General features: G+C 38.0%; 1 protein-coding gene across 3 annotated transcripts in view; it reads left to right on the top strand.

Moving 5' to 3' along the window:
* Positions 1-21443, top strand: part of abat (4-aminobutyrate aminotransferase) — a 28156-nt gene that overhangs the window by 880 nt on the left and 5833 nt on the right. For all 3 annotated transcript variants that reach the window (XM_007575610.2, XM_016662658.1, XM_016662659.1), the window contains exons 3-13: positions 5415-5474; positions 9168-9308; positions 12306-12403; positions 12523-12552; positions 15304-15421; positions 17725-17774; positions 18789-18869; positions 18977-19069; positions 19894-19956; positions 20067-20130; positions 21239-21387. In XM_007575610.2, the coding sequence (XP_007575672.1) occupies positions 9239-9308; positions 12306-12403; positions 12523-12552; positions 15304-15421; positions 17725-17774; positions 18789-18869; positions 18977-19069; positions 19894-19956; positions 20067-20130; positions 21239-21387 (816 nt within the window). In that variant the 5' untranslated portion in view covers positions 5415-5474; positions 9168-9238. The remainder of the gene's footprint in view (positions 1-5414; positions 5475-9167; positions 9309-12305; positions 12404-12522; positions 12553-15303; positions 15422-17724; positions 17775-18788; positions 18870-18976; positions 19070-19893; positions 19957-20066; positions 20131-21238; positions 21388-21443) is intronic.

Below are 21443 nucleotides of genomic sequence, written 5' to 3'. Positions count from 1 at the left end.
TATTTTATCTGTTGCTCACAAATACACTGGAGTCTGTTCTGCAGCCATAAACCTTTCTCGCATACTACAGGCCTTCTCATTCATTCAATCATTCATTCATTCATTAATGCTGACCATATACAGATACACCTCGCGAAACGGAATTATCATCTCAAAGTTAAGTAATTCAGTTCAAAAAGTTAAACTTTCATATATTTTACATGTTTATTTCTGTTAATTTAGATTAATATGGCTTCCAAATAATCAAAGCCAAATTTAATTTTTGAAAAATTAGAATATTTCATTAAAAAAATAATTTCTTTGCTTTGTTTTTTTTTTTTTTTCTGACATGTTCAGCTGTGGTCTAAAGATCAAAGGGAGGACTGGTAGTATTTGACAGCAGCTCATCGCTAAAGAAGCTTGATGTTCACAGTTCTGTGCTCAGTCATATTCATGGAAAAATGAGTGGAAGGAAAAAGTCTGTCAGGAAAAGATGAACAAGAAACGGGGATCACTGCAGCCTTGAGAAAACATGGACTGTAGCTGGAGTCAGAGCTCCAAGAGTGGACACACAGCTGTCCAGGACCCGGACTGGACTGGACCAGAACCAGATCAATCTTAAAAGGAAAACCTTTATTACGTTTTAGTAAAATTGCTCACCAAAAATCATTGATAACTTTCTCAATAGTCAATGGAAAAATTATTAAAATAATGAAATTATTTTAATCTAAGCTTTCATAAATTTTATAAATGTGTTGTTAGGTTTTAACTTGAACCTTTACCTTTTATATTGATACTTGCTGTAAAAATGTTGTATAAATAGATTACAGTGATTTTAGTATTCAGCTATATGCAGTGTTATATGTACTCGGTAGAGTTCTAAGATTTTAGTTTCAGATCTATAGTTTTATTAATATCTTGCTTTTTTTAACCTTCAGAGACATTTCTGTCTCAGTTACAATGTAAATGAATCCAGTAGTTCAGGCTGTGTGGTCTACTAGCTGTAGTGTTCAATAACACTGCGCTGCAGCTGGGATTATGCAACAGTTTTCTCGTCGATGCAATTTCAGCTCATCAAGGGCAGGCCACTTTAGACTGGAGCAGACCAGTTTTAGTTGAGCTTCATCATCAACATGTTGATACACGGCCTTCAAACATATCATAAGCTCCTGTCAGAGAGGTTAGAGAAAGTACAACTATTCATCAACATGAACATTATGACTTCTGACAGAAGTTAATCTTGTTACTGGGATATCTCTGTCTGAAATAATCACAGAAACAGCTCTGAACACTGATTAGACAATCAGATACAGATATGAGTTTATTAAGTACACACAACCTGGAAACCTCAAATTCTTCTTCTTTGCTTCTTGTTTGCTGTATTTAATCGTAAACATTTAGAGACATCAAGCAGGATGTCGGCGTCAACAGGTCGGAGGTCAAAGAAATCTGCCAGTGTAGTGTGATCTGTGTGTAGACGTTATTAGACACGTTCCTCCAGCTCAGACCACCCATGTATCATGACCTCAGATCACACTCTGTTGAGTCTAATGTAATAAAGTTATCAGCATGATAACTTTATTATCTGAAATTCTGTTGATGCGGAACTACCTGAAAGCAGAGAGAGCTGCTCTGGAAAATGAACAGATTATATAAAACATGCTCTAAGAACACTCCAACTCAGCTGATTCTTGGTTAGTTTTTCCTTTTACACAAGGAAGCTTATACAGACCCCCCTTTTTGCCTGGAGTGTTGCCATGGTGACAGGTTGGCACTTCCTGGCTTACTTCTCACTGTGGAATAGCAATGAGTGAGGGCATAAGGGGTAGTCAATGGTAGTTGCATGATACACAAAAGACACCTAAATTCTGCCCCAGAATATTAGTGAAATGTTAAAGTGTTTGAGCTCTGATCTCATCTCAGTGATCATCATTTATGTGCAATTTAAAAAGAATACTTCAGGAAGCCCAAACAGAAAATACGGGCTCCGAACAACACTTCTGGTGTTATCAGTACATTACAGAGTCTTTCAATATAATATTAGATGGAAAAGATTCGAGCAAGAACATTTAGAGGTGATGCAGCTGTCGCTCCATTCCAACACACTGACATGTGTTGTGTAAAGGTTATGAATGGAAATCCTTTAGAGACTATTCTGACCATCAGAGGAACTTTATGCAACAGATATGTCTATGTCCTTTGTGTGAAGGCAACTTAGGCAGAAAACATAAAGGACATTAAATGTTGAGGCTAATATGCTGGCAAGAAATCAAGGAAAAAACTAAGATGAGAAAGTTGTTCCTGATCTCAGATGTTTACAAATGGCAAAAACATCAAGTCTAGTTTTCTCTAAAAGCTATTTACAAGATGCTGGATGACCTGTTTTTAGCTTCTGTTAGCCAACAATCCATTGTCTGTGACCTCAGGGGTAAAAGAAAAGTTCAAAACCTAAATATTATCAAAACAACATTCCAAAAATCTATTGAAAAAAAGTTGCATATGAGAAAATTGAGATAAATCAAAAAAGAACATTAAATATTGGGATGATAACTTGATGTAAATCCTCAAAATATTTTTAGGAATAAAAAATTGCATTTGTTGTTGCTGTTAAACCACCATAACACTCAGGATTTATTCATGAATCGACTCTGCAGCCTCATGTCATTATCCTGAGTCTGTGACAACTTCCATCAGAATCCTTTGACATTTAGTGAAATAAGCCTCACCTAACTAAAGTCCCCAGTAGAGTTGGACATTTGCCAAAATTGTTTAAAATAAAACAAAAGTAACTTTCATCCAATTATCTGTTGCTATATTTAGACATGCCCAATTAACCTTTTAGCTAACCGCAGCAAAAACTAAGGTTTTAATTCTTACACACACACATGTTTTTTGTGGCACTCGTGGCCTTTCTTCAACAGTAGCCAGACAGGAAGAAGGGCAAAGAGAAGGAGGAGATGTGCAGTGGACGTCGCAGGCTGGGAATCGAACCAGGGACCACTGGGTAGAGAACTGTAGCCTCTGCTCTAGCGCTCTAATTCACTTTTGAGGTCATGAGTTAAAAGTTACAATCCTTGATAATAGCACCACCTATTGGTTAGGACATGTAACCAATAGGTGGTGCTATTGGTTACCGGCTCACAGTAATGAACCCCAGCGGTTCATTACTGTGTTACTGCAGTAACTTAATGGTTAGCTTTTAATGTTTTCCAGAGCGTCTGGTCTGTCTTTCAATATTGATAAATGTGTTCATTCAGGCTCTGATGCGTCTATTGTCTCCATTACAGTTAAGTCCGAATTTAAATATCTGGGAATATTGATTTGAAAAAATACTACTAGAAGAGAGTAGGAAAACATTGGAAGATACTTGGAATGGATGAAGAGGTCCTTGAGCCGTTGGTTAACTAGAGATCTGACTGTTTTTGGATGGACTCTTCTATCCAAAGCTGAAGGATTGTCCAAATAAATTTCTCCATGCCATTCTGCTTTTATCGCTGACAAAAATATTAGGAAAGCCAATTCAATAATCTTTCAATTATCTGGAGGAACAAAACTCACTATTTATGATGATCTCATCTTATTAAAGTTTATGATAAGGGTGGAATTAGGAATTTTATTTAAAATAAATTTGCTGAAGATCTCTCTTTCCAACTCAGTGTGGTTTCATGTCCCTAAAGTCATATTTAATAAGTTTGGTGACTTGGATTTCTTGCTTTAATGTGATTTTGTATTAACCAAGATTCCTATTTCACTGCCTTAACTTTCATAAACAAGTTTTGCATTTTTGGAAAATGATATTTGCCCACAATTTTACCCCACATGGATCCGTATTGTGGAATGATGTTGGTAAATAGAAAATCCATTTTTAAAACTGTCTGGTATGAAAAAGGTATTGTATTTGTCACTGACTTAATGGACAATAATGGTGTTTTGTTAAATCGTAGAGAATTTACCAACAAATGTAATCTGAACTGTACTTGTTATGAATATCTAAAAATATGCAAAGCTATTCCTGTAGCTCTTATTCATCTTATCCAAAACATCTTAAGATATTCTAATGTTTCTTCATCCTTACCCAAACTGAAAATTGGAGGCTGTACTCTGACTGATAGGAAGTGCAATATTGTTGTACTAGTGACTACCTTCAAATCTAAATTGTTTATTGATTACACTAATGTTATCTTGGTAACAACAAATTTGTCTATAATTGAGAAGGCATTCTCAAATGGCCAGTTTCACCAAAGGTTAAAGAGACTCACTTCAAAATCTCTCACAATATTTACCCAGTGACTGACTTTTTGCACAAAAGATTTAAATTTGGTCCAGCATGTTGTGGCTTTTGTGAATGTCCAGGAGAATCCCTTAATCATCTTTTTTTTCCTTGTCTCTTTTCTTGTAAACTGTGGACATCCTAGAGATGACCATTATCCATATATTATACTGTGTTGACCTTGATAGGCAAATATCTGAAGTGGTAAATATTTTCTTCTTGCTTGTTAAATATCATATACACTGCTGTAAATGGAGAGGTTCTGCTGCTTGTTTTGATTTTTTTTTCCTTGACCAATTTAAACTGTATTACACCTCACTGAAACATTTGAAATCTGTGTATGCAAAAACAGTAACTGCCAATATCTCCATTTTCCTTTTGTTTTAAATCTTGCTCTATTTTTATCATTTGCCTTACTGTTACATGCTTGTCTTTTATAGTCTTAGCCCAATGTTTTGTTTTGGTTTTTTCCTACCTATGTTCCAATGTTCTTTTTGTTTAATATTGTATACTGTTTGTTTAATATTAATAATAATAAAAAAACAACAAAAAAACTACATGGTTAGTGTGGTTATCTCTCTAAACGGCAGAATTCCTAACATAGATATGAAATTATTTTCAAAATTCTTGTTTACAAATTTGACCAAGAAATAAATATTCTGCCATGGCAACCATTGAAAGTGTGCTTCTTGAAGACGATGACCAGGCCAAGTACGCCGCCTGACCAGCAGCCATCAGCAAACTGTGGTTGTTTTAACATGCGAGGGCCCAGCTGTACATCTGTCATTCTTCTGATTGTTCTGAAGCCAGGACTGTCAGCTGTCTGTGCAGTAGAGCGATATACTGTAAAGGGAAATGTGGAGCAGCATAATCTCCTCTACTGAAAAGCTCTGTTGATGTTTTTTGTTATCACATTGCTAATTTTTAAAAAAAGTTGTGAATTCAGAAAATAAAACCATTTCCTTTTGTACTGAAAACAGAGCCAGCAGTGCCTGGAGTTTAAACAAATCAAACACTTTAATTTCATATTCTGGATAAAGTCCATCCATTTAAAGTTGCTTTAAATGGCTGGGGTTGAGTTTCTTATCCAGATCGCTTTTCCTTTCTTTCCTTATTCCTTAAATGACTAATTATTGATATTAATTTACCTAATATGTTTTTGCAGGAGCAGGCCTTGTGCAGGGACATTTAAGACAGTTGGAACCAGGAACTCTTAAATCAGCTGGTAAGTTATTCTAAGTCAAAATCTACCCGTATTAGCATGGACTGCTGTGTTTTCAGATCATCAAACTAATGCTAATCAACCAGACAAAGATAACCTGAGTAAATAGCTCTGAAATTAGGATTTTATTTATTCAAGAACAAAGACTTGGGGGGGAAATAACCTTGAAAACTTAATTTGAAAAACAAGTTGCACCAGAAATGTTTGTGCTGCAACGACCATCAAGCAGTGAATCATTCACATCACTATGAAGGATGTTTGTGCCATTCTTCTCGTAACCAGTCAGATGGGAGTGTGCTTTGACTCACTGTCCCTCTGCCAGACATGATCCTTCATGATTCTTCTGGTTGAGAGCAGACTCCCTGTGAAGTTGTTCAGGTGTTGAAGCAGCCACCAGCTCCAGACCATTATAATGTCACTTCCATGTCTGACTCAGTGTAGTTTTCCTGAAACACTGTGCCTGTTCTACACCAGACGTACAGAGATGCACACCTACAAGAAAGTTCACATTTTGTCTCAGGAGAATATTTACCCAGAAGTGCTGGAAACCAACCATGTTTTTTTTTTCTCTTTTTTTTTGGTAACTGTAAAATTGTTCCTGTGTTCTGTTGGGTCAATGGTGGTTTTGGCTCTGAAATGGAAGCCATTTTCTCCCAGTGTCTCTTTTTATCATTGGATCCTGAACTTAGCTGAGGTGCTTTGGTATGGGTGAATTATTCTGCCATAAGTGGGAGCACACATTTTCTGTTTGAAAGCAGGACTTTATGTCTTTCTTCTTGAAATTTCTAATGCTTGTACTCAACACTGTGCTTTGTCAAACATTTCTCCTTGTAGAGAGTTATCCGTTCTCCATGCTGAGTTCTCGATGTATGAGGTTGAAGTTGAGTCAGTGAGTTGAATTCATGAATTCCATTTATTAATACCAAAATACAGCTGGTCCATTTCACATGTTACCTTGAGGATCTAGCAAGACAAAATGGCACCGCAGAAGGGGTTGTAATCTCCTTTGTTAGCCTCTAGCTAAGCTACGCCCCAAAAAGGGTGTTCCCTAGTTGTCATTTCCTCTAACCCGAGCTCTCATTTGCATTTCCTAACTTGTAATTTCCTTTAGGTTTAGCTTAGCAACTAGCTAACAGAGATGGAAGGAAAACACCATTATTTATTCTCAACAGCGCCCAAAACGTACCTCTCCTAAATATCCACCAGTAGTAGTACACTGCTAGCAGATATTTAGTAGCCACACAGGCATTCCCACGAGAAGAAAACAAACCCACCCAGTATAACACTTTCATTCTATTGGCTGAGAGGTTGCCAGGCAACAATACTTTTTTATTCGAGTGCCAGCAGAAAAGAATTTTCAAGCGAGCAGAGAGGTTAGCAAGCAGAGATTTGATCCGAGCAGAGAGACGTTTTGAGGGTGAGGAGGCTGCTGAGGACGCCTCTGAGAAGCTTCATCATGTGGAAGCTGCAGACCTGTGGTCATTTGCAGACCTGGGGTCATCCAGTGTTTCTGCTTCCCCTAGGCTGTTCTGGTGTCAGGTCAGGCCAGGCCATCTGTGTAGCAGATGGAACTCGCTCCAAACTGGGTCATACAGTTGGATTATAAATCCAGGCACTGCAGCAAATGTGGAGCATCAGAATAAATCATATTGTAATGTCTAATGCTGGTGTTGATTTGAGGCTCCATTTTCTTTATTTCAGGACATGGAAGAGACCTGCAGATCTTTTTAGCATTAAATATAATTTTCTTCACCATTGTTAAAATTTGCTTCAGTAATTATTTTGGGCTGACGAACAAACCAAATTCACATTTCTTCCTGTATCATTATCTTATTTAATTTGTAAGACTCAAAGTTTTTCCTTATGAAAAACTAATCTGTCATCCCTCCATCAGCTGAGGGCCTCTCCACCTCCTTCTGCTCCTCCTCCTCCCTCTTCCTCCTCCTTCTGCTGCTGCTTCTGTGTAACCAGAGTAAAACTAGCCGAGGTAAAATACAAAACTGTTGCTTGGACAAAGAAGGAATCAGTACTGTAGTCAGAGAGCTCAGTCCATCAGGTTAAAAACTGGTGAACAGTTCTTAACCTGATAGATGTCCTGGAAACATATAAAACCCATGGAGATCTGTTGCTTCGAGCTGTTTCCCCCCGGCTGTGTTTACATCATGTAGATTATTTTAAAACGCAGCCATAAACCCATTTGTACAGACAGACTTTTAATTTATTCAATATTATGTTGGATGCGTTTTTCCTACATATTTTGTGAAGCACTTTGTGATTTTTATCTGTGAAAGGTGCTATACAAATAACATTTTACTTACCGGTACTTATATTATGTTGCTTCTCTGCTTCAGTTAAATGCCCCATAATGCTTCACTCCATTACTGCCACTGTCACAAATATGACACGGCTAGCCCCCCTGTCCAGCAATAAGATGGAAACAAACATCGGTTGTTTATTTTGGCCCATTTTTACTGTATTTATCAGACCAATGTATCTGTAGTGAACATGTCTCCAGAGTACCAGCCTGGTTCCTGAATGAGGTTCCTACAGTTAAACATTCAGACCACATGCATGCAGTGAGCTGTATGTTCTACATCCGGGTGGCAGAGACCGTGAAGCCTCTGAACTGGAGGGAGAAGCATAGTGTGGACAGGGTGCAGCAGAAACAGGATGGAACTGACCATCAGGTCTCTGTCAGGTTACATGAGGAGAAGCCCTGATGCGTTTCATGAAGACGCACCGATCAGGACGCAGCCTCTCCCAGCATGCAGAGCAGGGTTCCTGGGTTTCAAATCAGAACTTTGTGTTCTGATTTTAGCTCCTAACAGTTGAAACTCCCAGTCTCCCCAAGCCCCTCCTCGCCCCCCCCTTCATCACTTTGTTATGCACCCCCCTTCTGTTGCTGCCCCCCACCCCCTTACTCCCCCTCTCAGGCTCATAGATGCAGTCTTGTGTAACTCTCGACCTAAACCAGTTTGATCCAGTTCATGAGTTGTTGCCAAGAGACCGTCTGGGTGTGAATGCATGTGTGTCTATGGTGTTTTTGTTGTTGTCTTTTTTGGTGTGTGTGTGTGTGTGTGTGTGTGTGTGTGTCTGAAGGGCTGGGTTTTCTGTTGTATGTGAAGGCAGTTAACTGGAATGTTCCTGTTCCTGCAGCCTGCGTTACGTAAGAGCTGAAGAGTGAGGAGAAGGAGCAGACAGCCATGTCTCTGTAGCATTCTTCCTGTTTACTGGAGGCAGATCAGAAGTTGGAGGTTTTGGTTCTGTTGTTGTTCTGGTGGAGATCTGGGTGCTGCTCCAAGTTGCCCTCATCTCGACATCTCTGCCCTTAAACATCAGTGCCCCTCGCAGCTTTAATGTCAGCAGGTTTTACAGAAACATTACTTTTCATTTTAACATGATTGAGATCATGGACTGTGAACATATGAATGTTTGCCTGGACATTGTTTGAGCAACAGGAAGTAGATATTAGTTTGCCAGCCAGTTGATGGATCACTCACGTAGTAAAGATTTGACACATGACCCCCTGATTGGCTGTGATCGGAGGAGCTGGCTGGCTGCTGGTCGCTCCCCTCAGCCGGCCCGGCGGCCAATCGCAGAGCTCTGTCACTTCTCATTTTTCCTTCTCCCTCTTTGCTCTGACTCAACTCCTCATCACTTGATTTGAAGCATCGTTCTGTCTGTGCCGGTCTGCAGGTGCCTGAGTGAAGTCAGTCAGTGAGCGCCGTGCCAGCCGCTGTCGCTCTCCGCTCTGTGGCTGTCTGGTCATGGCGAGCTGCTTGATCGGCCGTCAGCTGTCTCTCTGCGTGCAGAAGAACTTATGGCTGAACTCTGCAGGTAAACCCAAAACAACAACCCATCACCCACTCTTAGGTTCCAACGTTTTGTTTATGTTTTTTAACAAGGACAAAATACATAAGACTAAAAATGCCACTTTTTATGTAAAAATTGGATTTTAAAAACAAAATGTACAGACCTCTACACATCTACAAAATAATATGCAAAAACAACAAAAATCTAGAAATGCATTGTGTTCATGTCAGTTATTACACTTTAAATTTTAAGTGCACATTTCTAGATAGATTTGTTTTATATATTTGTTAATGTCTGTTTTCTGTCTTTGAACAAGTCATTTATATATGTGTAATTTTGAATTGTTGCAATACAGTTGTAAGGTGTTATGCAATATTATTAATTTACTGAAGAGATTATCTCAGATTTGAGCTAAAGATTTCTCCGTGCATGTCTGCATATTAGATTTTTATATATAAATGTTGTATTCTAATATGCACAATAAAACAATTCCACTAAATTATTGAGGAACAGAAAATAATAATACTAATTATTATCCATGCCTTATCCAGTGATAAGGCATGCTTTGAAGCTCATTAAAGCTGATGAAATGTGGGTCTGTCAAGCAGTATGTGGGTCATTTAGGCATTTTTACAAGATGGAGAGCAGTTTTCATAATAAAATAAGATGATTACTGTAAGATAATAACTTTCTACTAACTCTTCTTCTGCCTCTCTTTTACATTATGTTGTGTTCCATCCTTGTTTGTGTGCCACTGGGCCTTGATGAGTGCAGTAGTCCTCTTTCTGGGATTGAATCCCACTACCCTTCTGTCACATGTTGATGTGCACCTGGGCAAGACACTTAGCTTCAACTTACCTACTGATCTGCATATTGGTGCATGTGTTGGATGTGGTTGTAGTGTAAAACGCTTTGATTGGTCGATATAATTCAGTCCATGATCCACTGAAAGAGTCGGATTAATGTAGAATCTTCAGTAAGCTTCAGCCTTGGAGTCCTAGACGTGTTCAACAGTTCATGGAATGATCTGTGTGAATGTTTGACTGACCTCAGGATGTGCTTATCAAAACTCAGTAACAGAGCCATGTGTCATTGGCCAGCTGTGCTGAAGTCCAGCACTCTGAACTAGAATAAGAGTCAGTGACAATAAAGCGATGTGTGCCAGAGGACTAAGCTGGTTTAAACCGCTTCCTTTAGTTCCAGTGAGGAACTGCCAACTCAGCTGACAAATTAACAGATTACGAGAAGCAAAGTTTGTCCTGCTTCTCTGAGATCCGGCCAACCTCTGGATATAAACTCCATTTATGGACTCACCTTTAACTCATTCACCATCACAGGGTGAACTCTGACCCTTCTCGGATATCAACCTCAAAGAACTATTTGTTCCAATCAAATTCTAGTTAAAGCATGTCAGAAAAGTAAGAGGTGTTGTTTTCTACTTCAGTGACAGTGTGGTCTTAAGTTCTGATATATTGGATTCCAGATGTGCATGGTGTGTGCTTTGCATTTGAAGAAGGTCAAATTTCCATTTAGTTCTCCTTAAGTTAATCTGAAGACGGGGATTGAACAACACAGAGGGATTCTTTAAAGTTTCAGAGAAACATGAGAAAAATGAGATCAGAGGTCAGACATGGTCTTTACATGACTCCAGATCATATAGAGGATGGTGGTGGGAGTTTTTTCTTCATTCAGTTTGTGTCGTTTGCGCTCCACGACACTTCACCCACCTCACCTGCTGGTGATTGTCAGTGGCCAGTGGTGCAAAATGGCAGCCTCACTTCTGCAGATCTTAATTAGAGACATAAATTTTATGGGTTTATAAATAAAATTGATTATTACTATATGGAATAATGTTGGTGCATGCTGCATCAAACTCTGTTGGTTTAAATCTCTGTAGCGCCTCCCTGTGTACTCCGTTTTCATAAAATCCTGTTAAAATTTTTTTGACCGGAAAGTAGTATGTGTTTTACAGGCACATAGTGCTGTTTTATAGCACAGTCATGTAACAATGTTACCTTCAGTTGTTATAAAAATGCTGTATAAATCAAATATGACTTTAAAAAATTTTTACTGTGTAATTGACTTTAAATTGGGCCTCTGTCTCTTTAAAAACTCCTGCTCTTTCTGAAACTCCACCTTAACAAAGTCATCACAACATGGCTCCTCTATCTTATTCAATTCAATTCAGAAATACTTTATTGATCCTAAAGGGAAATGACATGTTTTGAAACTCATTAATTCAAAGTCTTCAAAGAGTTGTTGTAGATAGTGATGGCTGTTGATAGGAAAGATCTCCTGTAGCACTCTGTCTTACAGCGAATCTGAAGAAGCCTCTGACTGAAGATACTCTGTTTTCCCAAGACAGTCTGATGAACATTTTTACCAGCGGTTCACTGAGAAGTTGCTCGGTGGAACTGCAGATGCACAGTTCCACCAGGTGTTTGCTAATTGCTGCTGGCTAGTTTGAAGGAGCTGAGTGGGGCAGGGCTGCTCTGTGAGGTGGAGGCTTGAAAACTGCAGCTCAGAGGAGGAGCTTCATTCTCAAAGGCGGAGCTAAGTCCACCCAGGTGTTTTGCATAGCCTAATGGTTACCATGGAGATTAAGATATTTCTCAAAACATGCCTGAAAGAATCAAGGGAACACTTCAGAGGGAATAACATTATTGCATGATATAAAGTTAAAAATTTTTTGAATTTGCATAATTCAGCCCTTTAACTAGTCATAACCTTTCTACCAGGAAAAGCTGACGGAGCTGCCTGCCTTCACATCATTAGCTGAAGCTCAGAGAGTAAAGTGACATTTGTTAGGTAAAGCAGTTGGTAAAGTTGGCCTGGCAGTGTCACATTACAGGAGCAGCCGGCTGTTCATCTAGACACCTGATTGATGCCAATATTTGGGGCCATAACGATATACATTAACCTTGAAGTTATTCTACTTTAACTTCAGTGTAGATACATGAACATATAGTGTCTCTGTTCTTGTATTTGTTCCATTCATTCTCTTTAATGCGTTTCCATCAGGGTGCCGGTACGTCAGTAAGGCAGCAGCGAAGACGCAGGTGGAGTACGACTATGATGGACCCTTAATGAAAACTACAGTTCCTGGGCCCCGATCACAAGTAATGCAACCTTGCACAATGTTACAATGTGCAAATCACATGCAAACATTCAAAAACAGAGTATCTCCCTCAGGTCATATGGAGTGTTTCAAACCTTGCTTTGTTTTCTTTTATCTTAGGAGCTGACAAAACAACTGGGAGACATTCAGGTGAGTGGGAATATTTCTGTGTGTCAGGCCTTTTATTTGATATATTGTAAGGCCCATTTTCACTTTGTGGGGAAACCACTGCTTCTTATGGGGCCCAAAGGTAGTTTCCCATAAGAAGAAATGTTGTTTTGGATTATGTTCAGGATCAAAGTGTGGATTGAGTTCAGGTTAGCTTTAGGTTTTGGCAACAGAAATGAATATCTTCAGACAGCATGTCTGAAGATATGCTGTCTTCAGACATGCTGAAGACCTTAAATATTCTATTTAAGGTCTTAAATAGAATAGTTTAACTGTTCTATTTAAGACCTTCTGTAACATATTTACTAACCTCCTGCAGACTGACAGACCTTTTGGGGGCCGAAGCCTGGTCCTAGTGTGATGGGCCCTTTTCTTAGGGTCAGAAAGAAAACGAAAAAATGCAGAAAAACTGTTGTGATGACTCCCAGAAGGTGGAGTGTTGGAAAGTACAATTTCAAGGCATTAAATTCTTAAATGTCTTTTAAGTTATATTTGTCTTAAAAGTTATTATTGTTTTTTTAAGACGACTGCAGGTAACATAGTTACTTTATTGTGCTGTAAAATGGCACTATCTGCCTGGAAAATACATAGTAGCCCTTTAAAATGGAGGATATGGGTGGATATAAAACTGTAATTATTCTAAAATACTCTGATTAGTTGTAAATTTTTTATTATTCTCCCTTCCATGTGAACTTGTGTAAGGCTGGTTCTTCATACATATAGCTCATCAGTGTGTGTGGTCAGATTCATCTCCTCTTGTATTAAGTCAGTGAACCAGTTAAATGTCCCCTGCAGCTCAGCCGCTGTTCCACATTTCACTTCTCCGGGAGACACGGTGCCTCTGCAGAGGCCTGCAGCCGTCCTGGCTCGTCTTTACACTAACCGTGCAAACATTGGGAAAACAACACTGATTTAGCACATGTACATTTACTTAAGATTTCATTTTCTTACAGAAGCAGAAATTGTTGTAGAAAAAAGTCAAGTTTTGGCACCTAAAACTATAGAAACATGCTGTAAAACATAAAACATGGATATCTTCTCATGCTCCACTTGAAGTATAAGACTGCTAATATCGTCTGCTCTGTGTACACATGATCACTAAGGCCAGCGCTAATGAAAAGATGGAGTTTCATACAGAGTGAGCTGTAAGTGAGGGCCACCTCTGATCTGCTGTATTGTGTAAGTACAGAGCGAGCCTCTCAGAGCCTCCCCTCTGTCTTAATTACTTTATCTTCACACAAGTTATTCAGTCTGCAGCTTAATGAGGGCCAGAGATCTGTGTGTGAAATAACACTCATAACTGATCTGTTATTTGTTCTGTTGCTTCACGTCTAGACATGATCACCACAGAACAGATTAGAATAGAACATTTTATTGGTCAACAAAGGGAAATTATTCAACTGCATTGATATATGGGTAAGGTTACTGTCTGTAAAAAGCCTAGGAGTCAAAATTAGTAAATTTAAGTCAGTGACTATGCTTAAATTTAATATTTGTTCTGTGTTTTTCAACTCGTATACATGTGAAATCAGAATTGAGAGATCCAAATTTAAGGTATTAATTGTATTATTATAAGGTATTATATACTGCTCAAAAAAATAAAGGGAACATTTCACTTTAATTTTGTGTGTGGCTCCAAATCCAGGCCTCCATTGGTTAATAAATTTGATTTCCATTGATGATTTTTGTGTGATTTTGTTGTCAGCACATTCAACTTTGTACAGAACAAAGTATTCAATGAGAATATTTCATTCATTCAGATCTAGGATGTGTTATTTGAGTGTTCCCTTTATTTTTTTGAGCAGTGTATACACACACACAGAGAGAGATTCGCTGTGTGTAGTGAATCTCTACAGTATGTTGTTAACTTTATATAAAACATTACATAATAAAACATATAATGTGTTATTGTCTTCCTGAATTCATTAAAAAAAAATACTATAAAAAGCTGAAGGTAACATAGGAGTTTGATTGTGCTATGAAATGGCAGCATACATAATGCTGCCCTTTAATGCATGCACATCCTGACGTTGGGTTGATCTCTCCAGTGTTCCATAACTTCAGGGTTGAAGAGTTGTATTTCTAAATCTCTGATCTTTACTTGTTTTGTTGGAATGTTGCAACTTGTATTCATAACTTCTAAATTTGTGTTCTCACAGATAAAACGTCCGATTTCACATGCATACATGAGTGGAAAAAACATGGAGCAAATGCAGATGTTACGTTTTTCATGTTTATTGACTCTGAGCGTACATTTCACTGAGCTCACCCTGCAGGTGACTCAATCTCTGCTGTTCTTGTCGGGTCATCTGAGTTCTGCTGTTGCCATGGTGTTGTCACTCTGTGCTGAAGGTTTTTAAAGTGGTTGTGGGGAAAAGTGAGCGATGCCTTCAGGAGCATTAGGAAAAACTAAGTTTTAAGCATATTATATGTAGAAAGATATGTAGAAGATAAAGACTTTTTTGTAAACTTATATAAATATTGGAAATCTTCATTTTCAGTATTTTTTTTAAATGATATATTTCCCAGCCCAGTGTGACAAACTTTGGGATCTACAAGTTTTTTCTTAACATCACCCTGGTAGACTTTGACCTTTGGTGGGGGGGATGCACTGGTGGTGTTTGATTAAATGTGTCAACATAAAATCAAACTCTTTGGTCAGTTGTTATTTTTAAGTATTAATTGTGTCATGTTGTTGATTGGGCTATAGTAAAACCAAACGTATGTTTGCAGAATGTTGGTGCAGTCAACTTCTTTTGTAACTATGAAGACAGCAGAGGAAACTACCTGGTGGACGTAGACGGCAACCGCATGCTGGACATTTACACTCAGATCTCCTCCATTCCGATTGGTTAGTAACACAAGATCCAGTTCAATCATCAGATCCAAAAAAATACAAATAAAATAAAATAAACTCAGCAATGCTTGATTTTTATTTAGGTCAGACAACTGGACCCCTTGACTTACATGTCCATCTCTTTATTTAGTACATTTATGTACTAAACTTACACAAGTTGTATTTTTATTCCCACCAAAAAATGTATATTTTTTTCCTTTTACTTTGAAATGTCCTGTAAATGTCACCACATTCATCCACGTTTGAAAAAAGTTTGGTTCTAAAGCACAAATCCAGATGGCTGCCTCTGTAAAACCTGTAAAAACGCTGCTCCGCTGCTCTGACTGTCATGCCTGATCTGCAGTATTTCTGAAATCGTTTCTCAAAGTCGGGGCCTAAGGGTTTCTGAGACAGAAGGCATTTGTTGTTCCCTGCAGCTCCTTCCTAACTAATGCAGGATTTCAACAGGCCTGACAGTTTGAGCTGGCTACTGTTTTTACTGAACTTACTGGCGTGATTAAGATTCCTCTATTTCTAAAAACCTGGGTCGATGCAGATTAGAGGATTTATCCACCTAAGCCTTCTGTTAAAATGTTCAGCACTAATGTGCATTTTCACATCAAGCAGTCAAACATCACTGCTACTACACATGTCCAATCCCAACCAAGCATTAGACTTATCTCAGACATTGAGTCTAGGGCTGAAACAGTTAATCCGATTATCCCGAAAGTAGTAAAAATAAAAATTGATACCAATTATTTTATCATATTGTCAAAATAGTCAATAAAATAACTGATAACAAAAAAATTGTTAGTTGTAGTCCTAATTGTGTCATTCTGATTCTCTTAAGAATTGCTTCTTTTCAGTTTTTCCAAAAAAAAGTTTTTAGAAAGGAAAAATACCAACAAGTGATGCCACTGTCATCTCTTTGTCTTAGCAGCAGCTTGTTTTCTCTACAGCTGAGAGGAATTTTTTTTTTTTTTTTAAGATTTTGTTGGCTCTAGTGGCCTTTATTTGATAGTTAATTGACAGGAAAGTGGGTAATGAGAGAAGGGGAAAGATATGCGGCAAAGGTCACTAGGCTGGGAATCGAACTTGCAACAGCCACATTGAGGACTAAGGCCTCCATACATGGGCTGTACTTAACCCCTGCGCCACCACAGCACACCCGCTGAGAGGAACTTTTAATACGTGCACTGTATTATTTTTCTCATGCCGGACGTCTCTCATTCTTCTTATTATTATTTGCTTTTATATATTCTAACCTTCGGTGTATCTGCATAGTTCTGTTAGCCTGTTGCTTTGCTGCTGCACCTGAAGTTCCCCAATAAGAGAGATTTTTTTATTGTAACTAATGAGTTGGTAGCTGACTGCTCCCTGCTGGTCACAGCTGGAACAGCACCGGCATTTATATAAGCGAGCTGCATCAGTTTATGTAAGGATCAGACTCACGGCTTTGTTACACTAACACACTAGTGTTTGTGGTGCAGATACACACACATGCACATCTTCCTCACAGATCGTTTCTATCCAGATCAGGGCTTTTACTGATTACACATAATAAAAACGTCCTAATGTTTACAAGGTTCATCATAACTATAATCTAACCACGAGTCCGTAGAAAGATCAACAGATTCCACATGACTGTTACTGAAATAAAACAGAATAGAAAAGGTTATGCTATGGAAAAACTAAATATACCCTCAAACAAGACCTGCTTAGAGAATTTATAATAAGAATTGTTATTGACATTATAGAAAACGTATAATCAAATTATATGGAGTTTATGAAATTGGGTGGCATATAATAGGTGACTACATCAGTCTGTCAAGTGAAATTATTTGTGTATTTGCATCTTTTTTGTATTTCCAGTATTATAAAAAATAAGCTTAAGTGGCTACATGAAAAATCTGCAAAATGTAAAAAAAAAAATGTATCTGATTAATTGGCAGAATAACTGATATAATTGTCGATTAGTAAAATAATCATTAGTTGCAGCCCTGGTGTACTTAATTTTTTTTCTTATTGTGTTTCCATTTTGACTTTTATCTTTGTTAAACAAATGACAGTGTAGAATCTGTTATGTTACAAGAACAACTTTTTGCAAAGCTCCACTTGTCTCTGATGGATTGATTTGTCTTCCATTTGATTATATACATTGCTTTATCATAAGTGCTCTTGTACAGCACGACACAAAATAATCGTCTCATTTTCTTTATTTCATTTCTGTAAGAAATAATTATACAAAATTTTACTGTATGATTCTTAAGTTTGTGTGTGTTTTGTTTTTAATCGGTCCAATTTTGTTCTGTCTTCAGGTTACAACCATCCTGCTCTGCTCAAGCTGATGACCAATCCCAACAATCTGGTAGGTGCACGCACACACGCATGTGCACACACGCATGTGCACACACACACACACACACACACACACACACCCACACACGCACACACATATTGCTCCAGTCAGCAGGAAGCTTCTGGGTATGTTGACATGAAGAAAGAATACCGATACCAAAAAAGTCTTCACAATTATCAAAAAACTAGGGCAAATTTTAGATCAAATTAAAAAATTTTTTTAGAAATTACAATTGATCTTTTCCTAATACTGTTACTATGGAAACACAGACACTTGCCAAGCAAAGTTATTCTAAAGTTGACAAAGCCAAAGGAATATATTGCCTTCGTAAAAACAATCCCAGATGCTGCACTGCAGACGCTGATTGTTTTCACTCCCCAAACAAACTGCAGTCATGTGACTGAGCAGTATAAGGAATTATTGTGAAGTGGAAGGAAAATGATAAAAGGCAAGACTTTCCACTTTTGCTTTTGACTCACAGAAAGTTTTTTTTTTTTTTTTTTTTTTTTTTAGAAAGTTGAATTTTCATGTTGATGTGAATTTATAGATCTCGGTAGCACTTTATTCACAATATATACGAGGCAGCGTGTTTCACATAGCCAGGAGAACGCAACAGAAACGTAAAACTGTTTTATAAATAGCCGTATAAGTGCTTCATAAATACTAGCATTACAATTATAAAAACAGCCTAGATGCATAATCCTTAATCAAATCCAGTAAACTTCATGAATTAAAAAGATGTTCCAAACTAACAGTCAGACTGAACTGTACTAGAAACACTCCATGTCCCAAGATGCAGCTTGATGGTCAGTAAAATGTGAAACCTCTGTGGTACTCGCGGAGGAGTCAGGACTGATTCTGCAGAAGAGCTGTTTTTAACTTTTCTGGATAAGAACAGGAGATGATGATACAGATACAAAGACATTTGGTTCTATACTGTTTCAGTGAAGTGATGGAATACTGTTGTATTTAAAACTTTGTGTGTTTCTCTGACTTAGTTTCTGCTTTTTTTTTTTTTCCCAGAGCACATTCGTGAATCGACCTGCGCTGGGAATCCTGCCGCCTGAGAATTTTCCAGATAAAATCACTGAAAGTCTTCTCTCAGTTAGTAACACACACAGACACACACACTCTTTAACAGTTGTACATGTGTTCTAGTTAGCAGGAGAGAAGATGATCCCACTGAACCTGGCTGCTCCTCTCTCCCTCAGATCGCTCCCAGTGGAATGACTCGTGTTCAGACCATGGCCTGTGGCTCGTGCGCCAACGAGAACGCCTTCAAGTCCATATTCATCTGGTACAGGGTAAGTGTGTGTGTCCACCCAGAGTGGTGTTAGCCAGCAGAACGTCCACACTGTCATGGTAAACAGATAAAAAGCAGCTGGAAGGAGGCATCAACCTTCAGGCAGGTACCGTCAGAACCAGGCTCTGCAACTAAAACCAAGTTTCCATGACAATAAAGGAATTGTAACTCTATAATCTCAGAGACCTTCTGTCAGTCCTTCGTAACCTTACTGTGTAAAATCAAGAAAGTCCTTCGATTTGGAAATGAGCCTCTGTTTTTCCCTCAATAAATGGTTGTGATCTATTCTTTAAAAGGTTTTTGAGTCTCTTGTGAGTCACCAAGTTAAGAAATTTTTATCTCTCGATATTATCATCTCATCCTTCCAGTCAGGCTTTAGAACAAACTGTTGCTTGGGTTACAGTTTATCTCAGGAAGAGGACATAATGTATTAAATATGATAATTTGTGTTCTGACCTGGTCACAGTTCATAGAGGATACTTGACATCTTCTTTTAACTGTTTATTTTTTAATCTCAATGAGATTTTATGCTGATAAAATAAAGGATAGTTGAAAAAATAAACAAAAAATTCTATTTAAAGATTTTCAGTGGAATGTTAAGTAGCTCCTCTTTATTAACTTATACTTTATGCTTAAGATTTATTTTTATTTTTCTTAATGACACATTTATGACTTAAGTTAAAACCAAACTCTTTTTGAATTGGAGTGTTTTTAGGCTGATTGATTCTCTGTGATCCTCATCAGTAACATGTTCACATCAAAGCATAACAGTTAGTGATGATGGTCTTCCTGTGGAGTCCTGATTGTCTGTTTGCTTCGCTTCAGAACAAGGAGCGGGGCCACAACACGCCGTCTGAGGAGGAGCTGACCACCTGCATGACAAACCAGGTCAGCCTGCTGACCGCCGTCGGCCTGCCTGCCAGCTGAGAGCTGAATGTGTAGAAACAACTCAACCCCCCGTCGTTTTCTTCTTTCACGTTTTGGTTTGTTCCCCTCAGGCCCCAGGGTGTCCAGACCTCAGCATTTTGTCTTTTATGGGAGGTTTTCATGGCAGAACATTGGGTATGTTACACACTTCCTGTTTGTGTCTAGTGTTATTACCAGAGTTGGGAAGTAACTAAGTACATTTACTCAATTACATTTACTTGAGTAACTTTCTTGAAAAAATTTACTTTTAGGATGATTTTTTTTAGGATGATTTTTACTAAGTTGTTCTTTTTGCTTTTACTTGAGTAATTTTATCATGAAGTATCTCTACTCTTGAGTAAAATTTCTGGATTTTTTTTTTACCCACTGAATGAAGAACAAACATGTTTTAACCAAAATTCACCAGACACACACACATAAACACCCTGCAGTTTATGTTCAAGTTTCATAAGTTTTTTTTATTGAAAGAAACTGATTTGGAAAAATGTTTTTTTTTCCCTGATAGTCTTATTTTTTATTACTTATATAAATTATTGTCATTTTTATCCTCCAGATACCAACATCTTATTATATTTATATGTTTTGTTAAATATGGTAAATATAGTTTTATATTTTGATCAGTCTGATGATGTAATTTTTAAATATTAAATGATTGATAATTTGATCAGTTGAGTAGACTTTTTACCAAATACTCTTGTACTCTTGAGTAATTTCCTGGACGGATACTTTTTTCTTTTACTTGAGTAAAAATATGTTAAAGTAGTTCTACTCTTACTTGAGTAAATTTTTTGGGTTCACTGCACACCTCTGTTTGTTACAGAGAAACAAATTGCATTTAAACAATAACACTTTAGAATTCATACACAGTACAGTACGATCTGTGTATAGATCCATGTTGTGTGTCTGTATTTGTGCTGTCGGTGTGTGTGGCGTCGCTGCCTCTGGGTCAGAGCATGTCAGAGTTTCAGGGACCTGATTACCAGCAAAAACAGATTTTCTTTAAACAAAATATCAATGTCTAAAAGATTAAATGCATCCAAAGGAATTATAACACTTCCAATTTGTATATGAAAATAATATTGACAGGAGTTTTCTGAAGCAGCATTTTCTAAGCTTTTATTCACAGCAGGAAGATTTCTTAGATGTTATTAATTCAGTCCCAAATTTGTTTTCTGTATAGAGACGGTGAATGTTAATCATGGCTAATATCCATGTATGTATTCATATTTTGCTCCTTTTCAAGGCTGTTTGGCAACAACACACTCCAAAGTGATTCACAAGTTGGATGTTCCGTCGTTTGATTGGCCAGTTGCTCCATTTCCCAGACTCAAGTATCCGCTGGAGGAGTTCAGTCGAGAGAACGCTCAGGAAGAGGCCCGCTGTCTGGAGGAGGTGGGGTGTGCGTGTGTGTGTGTGTGTGTGTGTGTGTGTTTGTTTGTTTGTTTGTT

The sequence above is a fragment of the Poecilia formosa genome, unplaced genomic scaffold (genome assembly GCF_000485575.1).
Source record: "Poecilia formosa unplaced genomic scaffold, Poecilia_formosa-5.1.2 Scaffold383, whole genome shotgun sequence".
NCBI classification, from domain to species: Eukaryota; Metazoa; Chordata; class Actinopteri; order Cyprinodontiformes; family Poeciliidae; genus Poecilia; species Poecilia formosa.
This window is presented reverse-complemented; position numbering and strand designations above follow the sequence as displayed.